Raw genomic sequence first — 20,906 nt, 5'->3', positions numbered from 1 at the left:
GATTCTTTTCTTCTTCAGACATTCTGTTGTAGATTTGCTGCTGTGTTTGGGATCATTGTCCTGCTGATGACCCAGTTTCAGCCAAGCTTTAGCTGTCAGATGGACTCACATTTGACTCTAGAATACTTTGGCATACAGAGGAGTTCATGGTGGACTCAATGACTGCGAGGTGTCCTGTGGCTGCATTTGGGTTCAGTTTATGTTGGATAAATGACAAAACAAAAAAATGCCATGTGTTGTTGTTCATTTTAGGTTGTATTTACTTAACTTTAAGACCTGTAGAAGACCAGATGATTTTCCTTACTATGTCTTGACGTCTAAAACCTTGTAAGTGAAAGATGGTATAGTTTCTTTTTCACATTTCTGCATAACCCTATATGGACTATACGGACTTCTGGATATAAACACAGACAACTGCGAGCACCACGATTGCATAGTTATTATAGTTCCGGAAGACAAGTACCAACATGGGCAATAACAGAATGTACAGAAAGTACATGCACACCTCAAATAAAGTGGAAAAGGTTCACAAAAATAAGTTTCACAGATATCCACACAAAGCCTGCATGCATCTTCTTCAATCTTGCATCTTCATCTTCTGCAATATTTGCAGCATATGCAACCTAACAGACTCTTGCGTTTGTGTAAAGAAATTTTTAATGATACAACACAAAGCGCTACAGGAGTTGTAAAAGTCAGGCCTCGACATTTTTCAGTATTTATTACACACTTACTTATGCACATATACAATCCCAGAGCACAGTAAGTTTTATTTTCAGGGTGCTGTATATGAAATCGCGAGTTCAAATCATATATTAAGTTTAAACATTTAAAATTTTGAATCTGATACAGCATTTTAGTAAATCTATCTTCTTAGCCCTTGTTGTTTGGTGATCTGCTTACTGCCTCCTCTCTGCACCAGTGGAGGGCTTCATGTAAAAGACCAGCACATTACAATTTATGTGCTTATCATTGCTGCCGATGGCATAAGCCCAAAGAAGGACCACAGCCGGTGGGCTGATTCTTCCTCTGACAATTGATGACTGCCAGAACTGCACTGCTGACGGGAGCAACGGTGGATGTCTGACATGAACATCTCCATCAAAAGAAGGAAAAAAAAAAAAAAAAAAAAAGACGCCTGAGTCTCCAGTGTCCTCTTTATTTGGCAAAAATACCATGTGAGATTTTTACAGCCTGGAGCGATGATGAGTTAAAGAAGCTGACTGACAGTCAAGCAATGAATTTAACATAGTATGGGGGGAAAAAAAAGAAGAAACAACACAAGTACTGATTTTTGGTGCATAAGTAGGTAAAGGTTCCACAGAAGAGGAAATAAAAAGCTTTCAATAGAAACACACCTTCACAAGATAAAATAAATGAACAAAACAATACATAGAAAATGAAGTAATAACAAGATAAATAAGATTTGTTGAGTTAAACAGTCTAAAGAACAGGACTCCTAGGTCAATTTGATTCTGAATAATATCCTGGTAAATGTTTCTGACCATCTGATTAAAGGTGTACACTTATTTTCATTGCTATTTTAAGAGAATACAAAAAAAAGGATAATAAAATATACACAGTGGCTAATGGATGTAAACACTAGACATGCACCCCATGTCTTTTTGAGCCTCCAAAAAAATGTTTAAGAGCTTCCAGAAATGTTCCTAGTAAACTATCTGCACTGTCCCTGTGGAACAAAAAAGGAAGTTTCCGTTTCTTGAGTCTTCCAAGAGGAGGACAGAATCAGCTCGGCTCTGGTGCACAGTTCACTGAATGCCTGACAGTTGTACACGTCCTGGTTTGGCATTCCTCCTCACCCCAGAGAAAAATTATAAAAGAACAACAAAGAAGAATCTACACTGTGTTATTCAGCTTCATCTTCCTCTAAACAGCAAACTGTTTTAAAAAACTAAGAAAAAAAATACAAAAGTACTACCTGCCCAGAACAAGACAAAGAGATGTGGAGTCATGTATGCGGGTATTAAAGGGTGTCATTGGATTTGAAATAAATATAAACACTGGTCACTCCGTGCCATCCACTGTCAATATGACACAAGTAAACATATATTTTTACTGAGCATTTTGAGAAGTGATGGTCAACGATGTTCATCTCTTTTATTTAAAAATTCCAGTTCATTACATTTTGACCTTTTGTCCTCATTTCTCTATATTATATCAACCACTTCATTCTCAGAAATGTTGCCGCGGTGCTGGATTTTAGCAATTACTATGCACATTCTGTGCATAATGTTAATATTGCTGAGAGGAATGACAGCATGAAACCACAGATCTACAACCTGACTGAAGCATGTTCATTCGCCGTGTAATATGTAAATATAAAGATGGACAACACAATCCTTCAAATGACATCGACAATATGCCAATAGATCCCACTCCCTTCAGTGTTAGCGGACGAAACATGAGCCACACTTGTGGAGAAAGAAAAAAAACTTTATTTTCTGATAGCTTTTCTGATTATTCTAATAATTTTTAATTCAGAAAAAGTCTGCTCTGAATAGTCCTAATGTGCCAGTATGCATTGTTGTTTGATTTCTGGTTGTTCCAAACCACAAAATTGTATTATACTGCACTAGAGCTTGGGAACTTTAAGCTAACTTAATTACCAAGGTTAATTATATAGTTTGCATGCTAATAACATATCCAGGGGGAGAAATAAGCTAATATTTAGCTAGCGAGCTAGCTAGACAACAAGCAGCTACTACATAACATTTATTGTGGTTATTTATATAGAAACTCTTTTAACCAGCAGGGTACAGCGAGTGCCAACACCAGCTCCATAAAGCCACAAAGGTTGTCTCTGAGCTAGCTACAATTCAAAAGGGCGCTAGCTTATATTTTAGTCAGGAAGGAGTGGTCAGGTATCTCGTCTCCTACCTTGGTCACTACTGCGCTATGCAAGACGGCAGTGCATATGTTATCATATTATAGTCTCTGTGATACAGGGGAAGAATGGAAATGTGTCATCCATCTTTATATACATATTGTGCTATTTATGAGTAACTGATGCCATTTTTACACTAAATGTAATATTTTGAAACATTTCCTAAATGGGGACACACCTGCTAAAAACAAGCCAATTGAATTCTTTCCCATTGCATGTTGTAACATGTTTACGTTTAAATCGGTCCAGTAACTACTACTTAGTCATAGGGGACAAGCCCATGACCACGACATGATGAAGGGAAGGCATAACAGTGTTTCCTATGGGGTACGTTAGACCACAGTTTCTGATCGGCATGACTGAGATAATCACTCGCTTATAATTTTTTGACTTAACGGTGGATGTAAGCCCAACACAGCACGACTGAGAATGAGCTGCCGGCTAGTCGGACAAAAATCAATCAGTCTCGTCTTTTTTTGCCTTCGGGTTGTTGCTGTCAGTTTGACAGCAACAACAAGTGTTTCTGTAAAGACAATAGCACCTTCAGTGGAAATTAGCGTGTGCACCCAGGTGTTGTGTTCCCACCGATGCCCGTGGGAGCTGAGGCTGATCAATCACCACGACTACTGCAGTCCAATGACATAGGACTGAATGCCAATTAAACACTTTCCCATTGTACTTAACAGCAAGCTGTTTGTAGGTGTCAGTGGCTTTTTTCTTTACCAGCGTAAAGCGCTTGAATGCGAAGAATTCACATCAGTCTCTGATCATTCTTACGACATTGATGGATCTCAAAACTCAAAACCTTATTTTTAATTTTGCAAACTAAGAAAAAAAAATAACTTGTTGTCTGTAGGCCTTTTTTTTAGTTATTAACATTAACATTTGGACAGTTAAGTAGTTAAATTAACTTTATATGTGCAAGCACAACAAATCAGAGAACCTGTATTTATCATGTAAGCTGGTTTTTCAGGAATGATGTATAATATGGGGCCATAACCTATAGAATAATTCATGAACCCGCTCAGGTAAGACTAACAATATCCTGCCATTTCTGCTGAATGCAGCATGAAGCTCTAATCAATGACAGGCTGTGTAACCTGCTAAATCAATTCCCTCAGGCTGCTGGGGTATAAATGCTGTCTCCATCCTAAAAAAAGTTGTTAAGAATGAATGCAAACCCAATTTCCTTTTGGAGTTAGCAGCTCATATTCGAAAGCTTGCCCCACACCTAAATGATGAAATCGGCTGTGCAGAGAATAGCTCTAACTAGAAACCTACGCAACTAGCATGTGTTGTGCTTTAACAAGAACTCAGTGACTGCACAACTCAGCAGGGACCACTCCTACGCCGTCATGGAGCATACGGAGACCCTCAGGTGAAGCAAGGCTTGTGGCTTTTCCTTTCTTCACAGGTGGCATGAAAACAACAGTTACACAAATAAAAGTCATCAATAGCTTTAGTACAAAAACTATAGCATCGTCTAGCAAAGCTTGATTTTCTTATGTCTGCATGTTTTAAGACCATATCTGTTTTTGACCGGTTTTGTTTTTTCCTTTCGATTTCCTCTTGGTTTTTATTGGTTTGAGTCCTAGCACATGACCAACTGTCTAAACACTGACCAGCATAACTCCATTTTGTTGAGTTAACATTACAAGAAATGCCATTCTCTACATTCAGAAGTGTTTCATATAAAGATTGTGTGACTAATTTGTTATTTTAAACACACACACACACACACACACATGTATGCATAACATGTGTATATGTGTGTGTGTATAAATAGATATTGCTGATAACGCAACAACCCATGTTTAGATGTGTGTGATTTAAGGCAGAGGGCCCATGCAACATTCATCAGCATGTGTGGATGACAAAAACTGGTCCACACTCTTGAGCACAGATGTCAGCGTGTACACGTACAGTTTATCTAATGTATGTGCATAATATACACATGCGCAGGCTGATTGAAGGGTATGTTTCTCGAGCAGTCTGCATTCCAAGATGCATGCATTTCACCGCATTGAGAACAAGTAAGTAGGATAATAAATAAAACCAAAAAGTCGATTTTGTGTGTAACAAGTGTCCCTCCAGTATGGCTGCCGACACCAATGTGTTGAATGTGTAGTAATGGGCGAGTGTGTACAGCCTGCATCATCTCGAGTTGCTCTGGCACTCATGTATGTTTATACATTCCCTCTGGAGTGTTATCAGAGACTCTCCGTACACTCTCAGAGGGCTTTGGCACTGGTGGTGTGGGAGACTGTGTGGGACACCGGCTTCTGTGGGTAGCGGCTGTAGTAGTAAACCTGGAACAGGATGGCGATGTCCACAAAGACCTGCAGCAGGCCGCATGTCCAAAACTGCACGGGCGCCTGCGTGAGCAGGAAGTAGCCCGTTTTAAAGGTGTCGCCACTGGTCCACATCAACACCATCTTGATACTGGAGGGAAAGAACAGGGAAAGGTAGAGTGTAAAGAGAATGCACGCCGTTCAGAACATATGTGAGAATTACGTTATTCTAGCTCAGGAAAGTAGCAAATTAGACACCGTAAAACCATGAAATAATGATTTCTCTCAGAGGGCTGGCTTGCTCCCAGCCTGGCATCTTGTGCGACTGTGGGACATTTCTAACTATTAAACTCACAAGGACGCTTCCTGTACACACCAAGCTGTCCATACGAAGTGTGTGATTCTCACAGTAAAATATAAGTGCCTCGTGTGATTCGAAAGGACAGAATCTCTTCAAGCATAGTCTTCATCTTCGCTCACTGGCTTTTGGCACCACAATGAACTCAACTAATGGGCTGGAAAACAAAGTCTAACCAGAGAGGAAGTTGAGGAGAAGTGTAGAAGAAGAACCAAGCCCTGGGGTTAAAATGAAAAACTTTTTACTTGCTCCACAAATAGGAAAAGAAGAAGGAGAACTGGGCGTAGTTGTGAGGACATCATCCCAAGTCATTTAAGACTTCTTTTGGGTTATAGGTACTTTCTACAGTTGTTCATGACAGAAGCTACTAAACTGAAATTAAAATTCATTATTGTAGCTCAAAAACTTAATCTTTGCTGACAAAAGAAAAGGACTGAGCCAGAAGCCCGTCGTACACACAGGACTCCTCAGACTTGGTTCTTAAAGCGACCTGCTCTCAACGAGCACACGCAGGGGCATCTAAAACTCTTTCACTCGAGCGTGTCGGTGTGGCGGGTCGGTGCTTTTTGAAAGGAGCTTTGCAGGAGATTTTTTCTAAAACTGAGCAGAGTGCTGCTCTGAATTTAAAGGCTTAGTTTATCCCCAAACTTAGAGATTTTTTTTGTTCAGGTATAAAGAGATCTGTGCGAGTCTGTAGGAAACCTGGTTAGCAGTGGCAGAAACCGCCTTTCAACTAACTTCAACTTGATGTGTACTTGATTGGCCAAATTGTGTCCACTCAGTAACTCCAGCCTGCCGTCTGGCCTGAAGTGCAGCTCCTGATTGAGGCCGATTAGGCTCTTTGTCTTGATTCTCACCTGCTTGTAAGAACTCAGACTTGCCTTAAATTGCAATGTGCTTGCAAGGTGATTACTGTGGAGCAGGTGCACAGTGTGATTCTTGAATCGATGTCACCTGCAGAGTTGATTCAGACAGGGCCCGACACCTCCAATCTCCCTATTAATGCTCATCCTGACTGAAGGTTGAAACAACTGCCTGACCCCCCCCCCAAATTCCAGGCCAGTGTTGCTTCCCATTGCAGTAAAAACCTTACCTTACTTAGAATTTAAAAAAAAACAACAGAAAGAATGAAAAAAGAAAAAAGCGAAACATAACTGAGGGTACTTTCCACCAAATAACAGCTTCATGAATTGTTCTGGAAAGACCTGCAGTTACTCATCATTTCATACTGGCTCAGCTGGTCTAAAAAAAAAAAAACTAGTCTAAACTAGACAGTTTAGAGGGATTTCCTTATTTATCTTTATCAAAACAGACACTCGAAAGAGTTTTCTTTAAATATTAGGGTTAATCTTATTTTGATGGAACATAACTGCTACTTCGATGCTTTAGAGTTCTCATCATCAAAGATTCACCGTTCACTAGCAAAATAAACCATTTGGGTCATGGAAAAAAATGGAAAAATAAATAACTACCTCAAAAGGTTGGAGGATAACACTCTGAGTCTCAGTCTCCCCTTTGCTTCTGTGCCTCCTGTCAGGTCCACTGTTGTCCACCACGTGCAGTTCTACTCTATGATGGGGGCTCAAACTGTGTTCCGTGGTAATAGATGGGCGTGTCTGTGTTTTATCCAGCCCTAACTGAACATATTGTCCCTCAAGGAAAACACAGCGTACGGTAGCAACCTAAACATCCCAAAAACACCATCCTCACAGTGAAGCACGGTGGTGGCAGAATCATGCTGCAGTTAAATATCACTGTACAGCAACAGAAAAAAAAAAAAACTTTTTGGGGGTCTTATTTCTTTGCGTCACAGCTAAAAATATTTGGCAGCTTCAAAGTGGGTGACAAGTTGTGTTGCTAAAATGATACGAACAGCGCAAAAAACTGTTAATTTTCATAACATTCATTCGGGGTGAACACTTTTTCAAGGCATTTTGGTGCTTTTGAACTCGTAACTGATTTTTGATGCGACACTCGCCCACCTTCTAAGCAAACAAGGTCAAATAAACACGTCGAGGGGTTTGAAATTCTAAAAAAAAATATTATAGAAAGCTTTTCTATAAGCATGTTAACAGATGGAAAGGATGGATGAAAGGTAATCTGGTGTCTGTAACCCCAGCTGTCTGTCTGTGTTTTAGCCCCGCTGGAACAAAGATTTGCAGTCAAATCTCCTCTTCCATTATTCATGTCCCCCCAACATGACCTTAAACCTTTTCATTCGGAAGACCAATTTTTGAGACTCTAGCTATTCTCCATGTACGCCCTTCATACTTCTTTCCAGCTCCTTGCTGCTGGAGAGACCCTTCCGTTCGCCTTTCATCAAAGCCCACTCTTTACAGCAAGTCTGCCTTTTTCCACATCCATTCTTCATCCTTCTGCCCCCTCCGTCCTTTCAATACCTTTACACCTGTTAGCTTTTTCCTTCCACCTCCCTCCCTCCCACTCTTCCCTCTCAGTAAGTAGCTTGTTAGCTCTGTGGAAAGAAACCCTCCACCTCTGTCCTCCCACCCTCCGATCCTCTGTGTCTGCTGTCTCAGTTATGATGATGTGTGCCTGCGGGTGATGACGAGAGAGACAGGATTTGAGTTTGATCAATTCCTCTGCCGCTTCCTTAACTCAGAGAAGGTTGGGCAAACGGGGTGCAAACATGTCTGGCTACTTATTTGTCACCTTCAGAAGGGGGATGTGGTGGAGGAGAACATGCTGAGCTCTGGGCTGAAGTAAAGGAGAGGGAGAAGAACCACAGTGTTTCTACACCTGGTAGCAGGAGCATTGTGGAAATAACGCAAGGATGAGGTAAGCTCCACCCAGGCATGTTTAAGAAAAGAAAATGAGGAACAAAAACTATTTATTAGCCTCGACTATAAAACTGCAGCGCTTTGCGCCGTCAACTAACATCCAAAGGTTGATGGATTACTCCTGCATTTAATTTCTTATTATCATATGACTTCTGATGTATGACAAAAAGGCAGTATGGCCCGTTTCAGGGTATTAAGAATGGAAATTAGAGAAGACAGTTTCAGCCAGGATAATTAATTAATACTGAGACCGTATGTGTCTGGACCCAGAGTGCATTAAACGCATCACTTTCCGCTGAACTTTTACTCCTACCGTTGGGCTTTTACAGCAGAAGCAGAGCGTGTCTGGTCTGTGCGGTCGGTTCAACTCTTCATGCGTTTTGCTATTATTTTTTTATTTTTACAAACACACATTCATGTAGACTCAGGAAGTGGGAGCAGGACTGATTTGTGTTGTTTTGATGGGAGAAACCATTAAACTGCGCACTGAGCAGGTGAATATCTGCTGTTTTGAGGCAGACTTTTAAAAACGGTAAAGTTAACCTTTAGAAGAGCCAAGTGATGAATGTTTGCAGATTTTGCTCTGTTTGGCCTGCATTAAAGAGCAGGTTCCACTTTTCTGGCATTCAGTTTAGCCCCCTTTCATGTCCTTACCATTTATTTTTTTCCTCAAAACCACATTCGATTTGTTTCGAGGGTGAAATTCATGCCATACCGCAAGCCAAGACATTCTCTCACTAAATAACATCTCTACTCTACGCTCAACCGCACCAGGACATTAACCCTGAAAGAACAGAGTTAAATCTAATCTTCATTCTTTGGAAGGAGAAAGCCGGCCCCTGAGTGACCGGAGCAGATGGAGGGATGATGGGCTGCACAGATGATCAGACGGTTGTCCTTCTGTAGTGATCAGCAGCAGGGAGCCGAAGTTCTGCTGCACACAGCAGCACCATGCTCCGGGTCACAGGGCTGACCAGCCGGCAGGATCAGTAGTCAACTGAGATCCATCGCAGCACGTGGCTGAGTGTGTGGACAGCAGCCTGCAGGCTAAATAAGGCTCTGGCACCGTTATCTAGCATACTGGGATGCTGCTCAAGACCACAGTCCTTATAAGGCTGCAGTTGGCTGTCTGGATGTCCCGTCTCTCTGTTTTGTGTTTGTGTTGTTGTTTTATTTATGGCGGGCTGGTCAGTATCAGTATGTACCGCTGGTTCTGCAGGCTCAGGACTGTCTAATTATAGCAGCAGCCTGAAAACTGTTTACACAAAAACACCATCTTATCCCCTAATGCACATACACCTTCCAACCAGTCCTCCATAAAGTATCTGCCGTCACAAATATTTACAGTAACACTGGCTGAGGTTGCCTCACCTGGTTCAAAATCCAGTTCCAACTAGCTTCAAAGGCTGAAGAGAATTTCAACATGTTACTGATCTACTATGAGGGGGGGGGGGGGGTCCCATTATTAGGCGGGTCTCCATTTATGGACTTAACTTATTTAGAAGTAAGAGTAAATGCTAATTACACTTTTCCTAATTACGGTAGGCAAATAAGCCTATCCTAAAAAACACCAGCGGCACCTCTGAGCTTGAACACAGCCGTTCATATCATTACATAACTTGCAATCATCGGATCCGTCTTCGGTTCATCACCCTTGCCTTTTTTAAAGAGCTCCACAGTGACTTCTCCTCTATTTGCTTAGGGTTGAATGAGCTGTAAAGCAGCCATACAATAATGCTGTCGTTTCTGAAGTCCAAATAAAAGGTGAAATCTTATGTTTTGGTTGAAGGTGAACAATGATAAATTTGATTAAACTATTATATTTTTGAAGTATCTTCAGTTTTACTGGAACGCGTCACTGGAATACGTCTAAAAGCTGACTCATAAGGCATAATCGGGTATTTGTGAGGATGCGGTTTATTTATGTAATTCAGTTCTAGGTTTGTCAGACTTGTGATTTAATGGCCCCACTTTGTTCTCATTAGCTGCATTTGTATCGTTTCATACTATAATTTAAAGATTTTTTCTCTTAAGTTGCAATATACAGATGCTAATGATGATGCTGACATCAGGAGAATTAAATATTTATATCTTTTTGATAGGATACTTGAAAATGTCGTTATTTGATTGGAACTCGTAAAATCAGAGCAGTAATGGGACCTTTTGTACAACTTTTACAGCTCTTTAGCTCGTATTTTGAGACCAATTACCAAAAAAAGAAAAACATTTGGAACTGTGAAAATGTGATATTGTGACAGCCCCGTGCCTTACTATAAACAGGCTAACTTCTTTCTTAAGAAGGCTTCTAACTGAGTGAAAAAGAAGTATCTGAGTGGTAGAGCTGCTCTAAATCTCAAACGCTAAGGAGAGGGATTTCAGTGGCGTCCCTATCGTTGCCTTTAGTGACACTGGACCAGGGATTAAATAAGGGGAAGCCCAATTAGTTTCCATACAGACATACTAAGATCCATGCTGACAGATATGATTCCAGGAGGATGTGTGAGAACAACTCCGCTCTATGGCTACGTTTATAACATGAGGCACAGAGCTGTTAAAAAGGGTGAGTGCCAGGGCCAGTAGAGTTTCCACTGTCACCTCCGGTGCTTGAGCCAGGCTTGATCGGGCTCCCCTGGGACCAGGGGACAGGATTTTACCCTTATAATTAACCTTGGGTCAGACAGGGTTAGGTTTATTAGGAGACTGTGGCAGGGTGAAAGGTTGGGTTTATATATGAGAAACTTTGTGGTTAAAAACAAGACCGCTGGGCTCAGCTTGTGGTTACAGTGTTCAGTAGTGCACGCTGCACCTGCCGTCTCAGGATAAGCAGAAGGCCAGTGAGCAGACCAAGACCGCTCGATGAGCTCTGCCACTGCAGTCCGAGTTTCTTATTTTAATGTTGTTTATTCTAACCAAGCTTTAAATAAGGATATCTTAGATGGACATCTATGTGCGTTAACTGGACAGTTTTGTGTATGCTGACTAGTTTTAGGTAGAGTTACACGATTCTGACGTCGGTTCTGATGAATGCATTGTCTTTTATTCAGCAGCACAACTAACAACATCTACACCTAAACAGCTCCAACTTTCCCATCAATACCTCCCAGGTGACCTACATTGTGTGTGCCACCTGCACACGACCGAGCACACCTTTGTTCTGTGTGATGGACAATTACCTGTTCATATTTGTTTTTTCTTTTCGTTTCCTTTCTGTGGTTGGGACTTTATGTAAATAGTTGCACACCTTTTATTTGCTGTAATGAACCATTACACACATGTTTTTCTGCCCCGACTGGTACTGGATGTGCTGCTGTGTGTGTGTGTCGTGAGTAAACTGTGCACAACTTTTTGGGAGTGTTCCACAGCAGGATGTGTGACATTCAGGGTAGTTTCAGGCTGGGGAATGCACTAAAAGCAGTCAGAAGATGGGTCTAGCTTGCAGTGGCCCTCGACCTCATGTCTTCTACTGAGGTCACAGATATGCGTTTAGCTAAAGAGATAAGAAGTCATTTTTGTTCTTCTGGACTGTGCCTAAAAGAGCGTTAAGAGACTTTGTCTTCGTAATTTGTATTTTGGTTGGTAAACAAAGGCTGCACAAATTACCACCATCTGTGAGGAAGTCAGGATTTCAATCAGAAATTAACTTAATTAATGGATCATTAACGGTTCTCAGAATATCTGAATTCAATATCTCAGTTTTAAATTGAGATATATATTTTTTACATTTTGCTCAACAAAGGAATGACAATCCTGAACACCATCTGAGTGTTTAAGTCAATCCTCATGTTGTCTTACACACAACAACCCTTCATGAGGCATACATACGCAGTTTGATTCAATCTGCTGCTGCGGTCACTGTGTGCTGGGAAAGAAAAGTGGGGAAATAACAGTTGGGGTTAAGGTCTAGACCACTGGTTGGGCCGAAGAACAGTGCTATCATCACATACACGATGTATGAGCGGCAGTGTTGCAAAGCTCTTGAGCACCCACTATGTAAGGAAGCAGTTATCAGGGAGGGTAACAGAGATCCTGGGGATGAATTAACTTCAGATAAATACCAAATGCCTTCAGCTCCGTCCTCATGGGACAAAGTCAGACTCTTCAACCTCCCCCTGAACTGCGCTCATATTTCATGATTAAAAACTACTCTTCTACTGCCTTTCTGACAGTGCGTTATGCTTCAGCTCTGGAGTGTGTTTAAACTGAGGACATCCAACATGATTAATCCTAACTTTTACCCTGGCTGGAAACCACCCCCTTCCTACTTTGGAGGATGGAAATTGGCTTCTCTTTCCCAGTGAGCACTGGAAAGTTGTCAAACACTTACGATGTTCCTCCAGGCAGAGCGGGGTTATGCTGGTGGGGACATTAATTGGGAGGAAGTCAGCTTGATGTTTTTTCCACTTGGATGCGCTGCACTTTGCTTTGTTTCCTTTGTCTTTTTTGAAAAATAAATTTTAGGCATTTAGACACCGCATAACGTCTCCGGTTTACTTTTACCTCTGCGAGATGCATCTGCACACTTACTCATCCAAACAGATCTTCATTTCCTGACACTCATCTCACACTTCTGCATAGCTAGAACACAAACACACCTAATCTGAACCCTGCACTCAAGCACTAACCCTCCAAACTGCCCGCCTCATTTTGTAGGCAGCTGCTTCATATCACTGCACGCGCACACACACACACACACACATACACATGTGTGATCACACACACACAGACCCAGACACCTTGAACGGAGTGCTAAGGTAAAGTAACCTAGCAACAGCCTGTCAGCCTCAACAGGTTACGCACACAGAGAGGAGGGGACACAAACAACAAACCGAACTGGAAGTGGCAGTCCACACGTAAGCCTTCTGCTGCTGCTGCACCTGCACAATTTAACATTTAAAATGTTGATACAGTACATTAAACAAAGCACATTACTGCTGCATATCATTTAAAGAAAAAAAATGACAGTGCTTAAATGTTCAAGAGCAAGAATAACTTAACTGATTATAATGTATAAAAGATGTACTGTTGAGAAGAAACTTCCATTAGATTGAATTCCTACATATACACAAGACAAAACTATGGCTCATTTTGGGGCTGGAAAACACAAAAACAGACTCTTCAGATGAATTCTTAAGAAGGGAGCAAATTTAACTCCCATTTCACCTTTTCTGTTCAAGCCCTTCCAGACATTTGAAATATATGGTGGTCACCATGGAGTGATCCTGCAATTATGTTGCGACGCTGGGCAACAGACGTGGTTAAAGCCAGAAAGAATGTGTAACCCTGATATAAGGGTCTGTTATAGACATGGAAATGTGCTCCGAGGTGATGCTGCATCATATGGAGGAGTGAAGGGGACAGAGTTCAGTCCTCAGAGAACGGCTGGAAGGTTCCAACTCCATCCATCCATTCCATCATCCATCCCCTGCAATGTCATGTTGCCATGTGGAAGTGGAGCGGAGGCTGTTATACCGCCCAAATGTTCTGTTACCAAGGTGACCACATTATGAGAAAATTCATCATCTGGCCAGGACTTTAAAATACCTGTCATTTAATAGCTGTTTGTAGTCATTGATTAGTTTTTCTTCATAGGGAAAAACAATGAGACACCACCAACACTTCCTGTTGCTGCTTGGTTCAACAACAGAAAATAAATAGCTTCTCTTTAAAAAGACATCAAGGGCAAACGTAAGTGGGAAAAATGCTTCCTTTACAGGCTTCAACAATAATACAGGGAAATAGTCCATAATGGAAGAAGAACACACACCAATTTATCCCTCTGCAGCAGCTGAAACTCGTTTTAAAGGGTACATATGTGATCAAAGGCATTCTTCAATGCTGCCAGCTATGTATTCAAACATATCCACCCTGACAGGGTGAACGTTTCCAACTCTGCCTCTGCCCAACTCAGCCTGTCGAAGTACTGTATAAAACATCTAGCTGGAGACGTCATGGAGAGCAAGCCTCAACAAAAGGTGATAAAATAGATCAGGACACACACGCACCATAATTAGGAATGTCAGAGAAACCAAAACTGACCTTCGTCCTCAACTATAAACTACAGACAGCTCTGATGGACAATGTCGATGGAAGATAAAGTGTCGAGAGTGAAAGAAGTTCAGGGAGTTTTAGAAGAAATTACAGATGAGACGGAGAGGGTATGGAGAGGCCCAGCGTGGGAGCTGTCATGGCCGGTTAAGTGGACAGGCCGCCCTGCTGGAGCTCTGTTATCCGTCTGCAGCAGAAAGTCAACCAGCAGAGAGGCGGGACACACACACACACAGCTAAGAGACAGAACACACACAGCCAGAAGGCTTTTCATCAGGCACGTGTGCTTTTTGTGGAAAATCTCACATGTTCCTTTATTACAGACATTATCGCTTTAATCACTCCACTTATTTGTACCAACTTTAATGACTTTATTGTATCTGCTTTAATGATATTGCTGCATTCCACTGATGCTTCATTAGTTTTCAAACAAAAGTGTATGTACCTCAGAGAGCTATTGGAATGGATGTTAAAACTACGTATTTAAAAAAAAAAAAAAAGAAAAAAATCTATAAAACATCAGAGCCTCTAATTACAGCCTGGAAAGTTGATGCAATAATGAGCCAAAATGACACATTAGCGAAAGATGGATCCAGGCAGAATATCATTAACATATTGACTTTTCAGGTGGAACTTGAGTGGGCCTATTGTCATGTAAACTTAATAAAATAGCTGTCAGGAGCCCCTACCTTTCTGCGTGCCAGACAGGTGCCAGAAAGCTTAATAGGCAAGCATCAGTGTTAATGATCATACATGAGACAATATAATCATTACAAAAGCACTGCTGAGTGCGTGTGACAGTGCAACACCTTCAGAGCTGCCAGTGATGGAAGTGGCACTCATACACAAAACATTATTCATCTGCGGCAAGGCTTTATCATTAATCAAGGAGACGGTAAAGGCTGTTTAGATTTCCATCAGACCGGATCTCAGGCCTTGAGAGTTGAGGAAAGAGAGACCGATGGTCAATAACCACTCTGCAAAGTCTGTTTATTTGTTTCGGAAACTTGGGAGTAAAAATAGCTCATTACTCTAAACATTTGGTCCTCATCAGGGGCCTCATGTACAAAGACTTGCGTGGATTTCCTACTGAAACTTGGCGTACGCTCAAACTCAAATGCTCTCCTACGCACAAAAATATCCGGATGTATGAATCTGTGCGCACGCATGAATCCAAGCACATTTCCTTTGTACATCCCAATCAACGTGGAATTGAGCGCACATGTCGGAGAATCCGACTCCTCCCTGTCCACACTCCTACTTAAATATGCAAATCGTATTCAAACGAGCCTTGCACCTGCAATTCCTCTCTCTGCACGATCAGAAAATAAAGAAAAAGAATGAGTAAGACGGAAAAAAGAAGAACTTCACGGAAAGCAAGTTAGAGGTGCTAATTTCTGAAGTGGAGGCGCGCAAAAATGTGCTCTTTGGCACGTTAACCTCCTGCATAAGCAGCAAACATAAGAGGAGTGGGTGGGAGAGCGTGTGCGAGGCTGTCAGTGCTGTGGGGTCTGAGAAGTGCACACAAGCAGAGGTGAAGAAGAAGTGGTCCGATATTAAGGTGGATGTGAAGCGGAGACTGGCAGCCCATCACTATCAAGTGTGGCCAAAACAGGCGGGGGACAGGAGAAGAGGGGCCCATCCTGGTTGAACAGAGAGTTGGCGCAACTATGGGTGACACTGCTCTCTCAAGGGTGGTGGGAGCACATGTGGGTGACTGATTACAGTAATATGAACTGGCAATAAAGTTACTCAGAATGTATGAATCGTGCGTTGAACCAGGCCACCTTGCCACAATGTTCGTTAATAGCATTTGTGCGTCACATATGATCTGTGCATTGATCGAATGAAAATATTTCCTGTTAACATACATACAAATTCATCATGTGATGGCGCTTTTATAGCAATGTGTGTGCAGTCGATAGCTCTGATTACATTACAAAAAACAACTCTTGCTTCAAATTGCGCTTTAATGTTGGCCTGTTCAACTGTATTGTGGGAATTTGATATACCTGCTGAGATGCAGATAATTATTAAACTGTTCCACATAATAATAATTCTGTTCCACACGGCTGGTATGGCTCGGCTAAGGGTCGACTGGCACAGTCCCAATCGGTTGGCCAGCTCCCTCTGGAATGCCCCGGTTGCTTAAACCCCAGTGTGCACATCACCTGTGGCACAAGCAGCGCATGGCTCCTCGCCGTGTTGCGCTCCAAAGCCGGCCGCAGCTCTGCACACAGTTCCAGGAGAATTGCCCTAAAAACGGCTGATGAGCCAGTTGACATCATGTGTCAGCACATCCTCTCTGTCTCTGAACACACGCTTTCTTTGAATTGCACCATTTACAATGTCTTCTAATACAGCTAAAGCAGCCATTGTTTTTATTAGTATACATTGCACCACTTTGTGCATGCTTTTAGATCCACTCGTGTAATTAGAGACACATGGGTGTGCCGCAAAAGAATCAACAGCTGTAGAAAAGTGCGTACGCCAGCCCTGAAGTTGGCATGAGGCACCGCGATCATTTCCACGATCTGATCGTTGACGTGAAAAAGTGCGTATGCCACTTTTTTCACCCTTTGTACATGAGGCCCCAGGTCCTCTGAATGCTGGCTTTTTCCCAGCCTGCAGCTTATATACAGCATTGATGGAGCTGCTTATCTATATGAAGTCTGTCTCATGAATGTCTAAATCTAACCTTATTAATCGATAATAAGTAAATTTTTCCCCCAAAATTAAGAGTTTTTGATTCCGTTGCTAAAACCCTATAACACGTGGTCATGTGTAAAGGAAAGTACATCCCCTTTCTATCCCTAATGTTTTACATTTCAGGACACAAACAAATAATCTGCTGGACCTTATCATGTCTCATAATGAGGTAGATAAACTTCTGATGAACAACAACGCAGAACATATTACACTGTGTAATCGTTTACTATTTTTTCCCAAATTCCGTTTTATTTTCTCCCAAATTCCATTTTTTCCCTTGTAATAATTTGGGAATCCTGTTGTTTTTAAATATTTTTTTATCATTTAAATGATTTTATTATTATTTATTCCACTCTTTACATCCACACCCTTGCAAAAACGCTCGTCTATGCTGCTGTAATAGCAAAAAAAACTAACATGTGACATGTATTAAATCTGTACCTCATGCCTTCAGTGGATTTATTCTGGTAATTGCAGTAGAGCTGTGGCGTGCCCAGCATTGCTTCAGTGAAGACAGCTAGGAAGCCCAGGGTCTCCACAAACAGCGCAGAGTCCAGGAGGAGGTAGGTGATGTAGGCCGCCACCGCAGTGAAGGACAGCACGCACTGCACGTAGTCCACGAAGTGACTCCACGACCAGAAGTAGCTCCAGTCAAAGTCTGAATAGAAATAATATTTAAAAAAAAAAAACACAAATTAGACCAAGGAAATAAATATTTTTAACAAGGCAAAGTGGAGACAACTAGCAGAGTAACAGGGACACTATTTCGAAAAAAATAGAGTGGCCCAACCGCTCTGTTTGCAAGGGCAAGGTGTCCCTATTCTTTAGGGGATCAAGTTGTAGTGGTCATCTAGACAATTTTCACATTGTACCCAACACCCCTCTGCAGATGATAGATGGCTACAACGTGTTGCTTAAAAGAAAAAGGGGCACCTTACCCTTTCAAATGGAAGGGTAGGGCCAAGGGGAAGAACTGGGACTGAGGCTTCATGTTGCTCCCCCAAACAGCAAAATGTAGTGACCTCAAAAAGCAAAGAAAACTGCAATAATTTAGCTTTTTGATGTATGATTTCTGTGCATCACAACAGTACAAATAAGAGGGTAAGGAGACTTGAGAATTTACAAAATATGGAAGGTAAGCATAACTGTAAAATGTGGAATCTCAATCTTGAAACTTGATTTTAAGTAGGAAAGTCATTTGGAATATTTGGCTCTTTTTAAGTAATATTTCAATTTTTTCCTATTTTTTACACATGACACACTTCAGATGTTGGCGGTACGTGTAAGAGTGGCAGGTTAAAAACAGAACACATAACCTGTTGTAGCTACAGGGTAGCAGCCCATCAAAAACACCCGTGGCTAAACTCATCATCACTTCTCAATTTCCAGAATTATAACTGTGTTGGCTTACCAAAAGAAACAATAGCTCTATTACTGTGAAATATTTCCTTCACACGTGAGCAGAGAATTTTCACACCACTCCCACAATCCCCTTCATGTATTCAGAAAAAAACAACACAATATGTTGCTGCTACAAATATCTGTTCTGCGCTCCTTCTGGACTTGCTCTTTTAAAACATATCACTTCAAGGTCTTAGATGGAGGAGGTTCTATGAAGGGTGTGCAAAGCCCAGAGGGTGTGTGACAGTTAGCTAAGGTTGTGGGTATCTGGACGGGAATCTGGTTATTGATGAATGATTTAAACCCCGTTATCAGTCCCAGCACCTCTTGTGTGCATTCTTTGTCCATGGAAATCATTCGATAAAGATTATGAGCACAACAACACCAGCCTCGTGTAATAAGCACAGCCAATATTCATAATACCCTCCTAACAATATCTCAAGGCTGCAATGTGTCATTTGCTTCAGGCTTTACTTAGGCAAAATGAAACAGCTACAATATGAAAATGTAATCATGGCTTAGAGCAAAAGAGTACTCCTGTATCTTTAAAGGCACTTGTTCAAGCTGCAAATGCAATAGAGCTCATTCGCTTAATCATGTTTAGATGAGGTTTACCATACCGAAAAGGGACATCTGAGCACTCCAAGGAGGCCGACAGTATAGGCCTCCAGAGAAGTACCTTTAAAATGGATAACAAAAAACACTATCAATACAGAATGCCAGCTGTTGAATGGCTTAACCTCCACACTGAGCTTAATGCACAATTTGGTCAAACCTATTCTTGTTGATAAAATCAAATATGAAAGACCACCAATTTTTATGACATTTGACAACATGAATGGTGTCTGATCCTGACATTAAGATGGCATTTCTAAATGAAAAATGCATGTCAGCCACGTACGTGTGCAAGCTAATGCGGCTTTCCAATACTGAGCCAATTCAATTGTTCCTTTATGAAAGACGAGTTAACTGAATCCCATAAACAGAACCAAATAAATCTTAAAGAGCCATTCAAATCAGGTAACAGCCTTCTGTCAACCTGCCACACACTATTTACTATGCAAAACCATTCAACTATCTGTAAATGGCAACACAGAGAATAAGCAAACAGGACTTTCTTTTTTCTTCCTTTTCCATTAAAAAATGTACACTGGGACATGTATATGTTCTGAACACTAAGAATATTCACTTAGAGCTGTGATATGTACTGTAAAGCAGCATTTATATAGTAGGTGCCTGGTGTGGAGCCATGCTTGCAGCAGAGCCAGAGAACAGTAAATGTGGGCCAGCTTAGCACCATGCTGCCGCTGCCTGATAACAGTCAAACACAGCAGGAAACTATCAAGAGCAGCACTCAATGCCAAAATGGCTGCAAAAGGCACAATACACGAAGCACAAAGCAGAACATATGATATGCCTTATGTACGGCTCCAAGTCATGATAGTATTAGCTGAACAGTGTAGCAAACACACATATATTAATGGCAATTGGCAAGAAACAGAAAACATTTACGCCGTTTTGCTTTGCTAGCTTTCATGCTATTAAACTAGCTAACAACAGCACTGTAACTGTTACAGTTAAAATAAAGTCCAACGCTAAACTCGTGATGAATAGCAAAAATGTTTAATTATGACATTGAATTTAATAGTTTCTGAAAGCAGATTACCAGCTTAAAAATTGCAGCTAACATAGTAGCCACAGCAGTCTTTCAAAGTATCTAAAACAATGGCGCTAAAGTTTGCAATACAGCTTAACGTTCAAATATGGTTTCACTTTTATGATGCTTCTTCATCTAATGTTGGCTTGTTTCAACAAATGTTTGTCATATTTTGCAACAAAACTCTCAAGATAATTAGAGTATTTTGAAAATGCCTGTCTTACAAAATACAAGCATCAATAAGCGTCAATAAGCTATTGACTTACAGTATGGAAAATTTGTGATCTTACTGAATTTTCCTTTTTCTTCTTTAAAAAAAAAATTTTTTGTTACACACTCAAATTTAGTTTTTTGATCTATTTTCCATTTCTAATTGGAAAAGTATCTGCAGACTGTATATGCACGAACACAAGGGGAAGGGCTGGGGAAGCATCACCTACATGTGGTAAAGATACTTTTTAAACATTTGTAATACATTTTGATGGGCAGGGATACTGTAATACCTTTTCATACAACCGCAGTCGCCTGTAGCCAAAAAAAAAAACAAACATTGGACTTGTAAAGGGCTTTTCAATTATTTGTGCAGTCTCAACTTGATAGTTATAGCACTCTTTTATGCCAGTTTAATTCTGTTAGCTCTGAATAACGTTTACGCCGAGATGAGATGCGTTGCTTTGGGATGACATATCTACTGCTTTGACCGAGCGAAAAATAAAAAACAAACAAAAAAAAACAAAAAAAA

The 20,906-nt window shown here is 41.1% G+C and overlaps 1 protein-coding gene across 4 annotated transcripts in view; it reads right to left on the bottom strand.

The window, feature by feature from the left end:
• Positions 1-2,098: 2,098 nt before the first annotated feature.
• LOC140274783 (solute carrier family 66 member 2) overlaps positions 2,099-20,906 on the bottom strand; it is a 32,798-nt gene continuing 13,990 nt past the window's right edge. For all 4 annotated transcript variants that reach the window (XM_072370143.1, XM_072370146.1, XM_072370147.1 and 1 more), the window contains 2 exons: positions 17,548-17,764; positions 2,099-5,347 (listed from right to left, as the gene is read on the bottom strand). In XM_072370143.1, the coding sequence (XP_072226244.1) occupies positions 5,137-5,347; positions 17,548-17,764 (428 nt within the window). In that variant the 3' untranslated portion in view covers positions 2,099-5,136. The remainder of the gene's footprint in view (positions 5,348-17,547; positions 17,765-20,906) is intronic.

The sequence above is a fragment of the Leuresthes tenuis genome, unplaced genomic scaffold (assembly GCF_036924035.1).
Source record: "Leuresthes tenuis unplaced genomic scaffold, fLeuTen1.0.hap1 SCAF_18, whole genome shotgun sequence".
In the NCBI taxonomy this organism is placed as follows: Eukaryota; Metazoa; Chordata; class Actinopteri; order Atheriniformes; family Atherinopsidae; genus Leuresthes; species Leuresthes tenuis.
The sequence above is the reverse complement of the archived record's forward strand: the minus strand, read 5'-3'. Positions and strand labels throughout refer to the sequence as shown.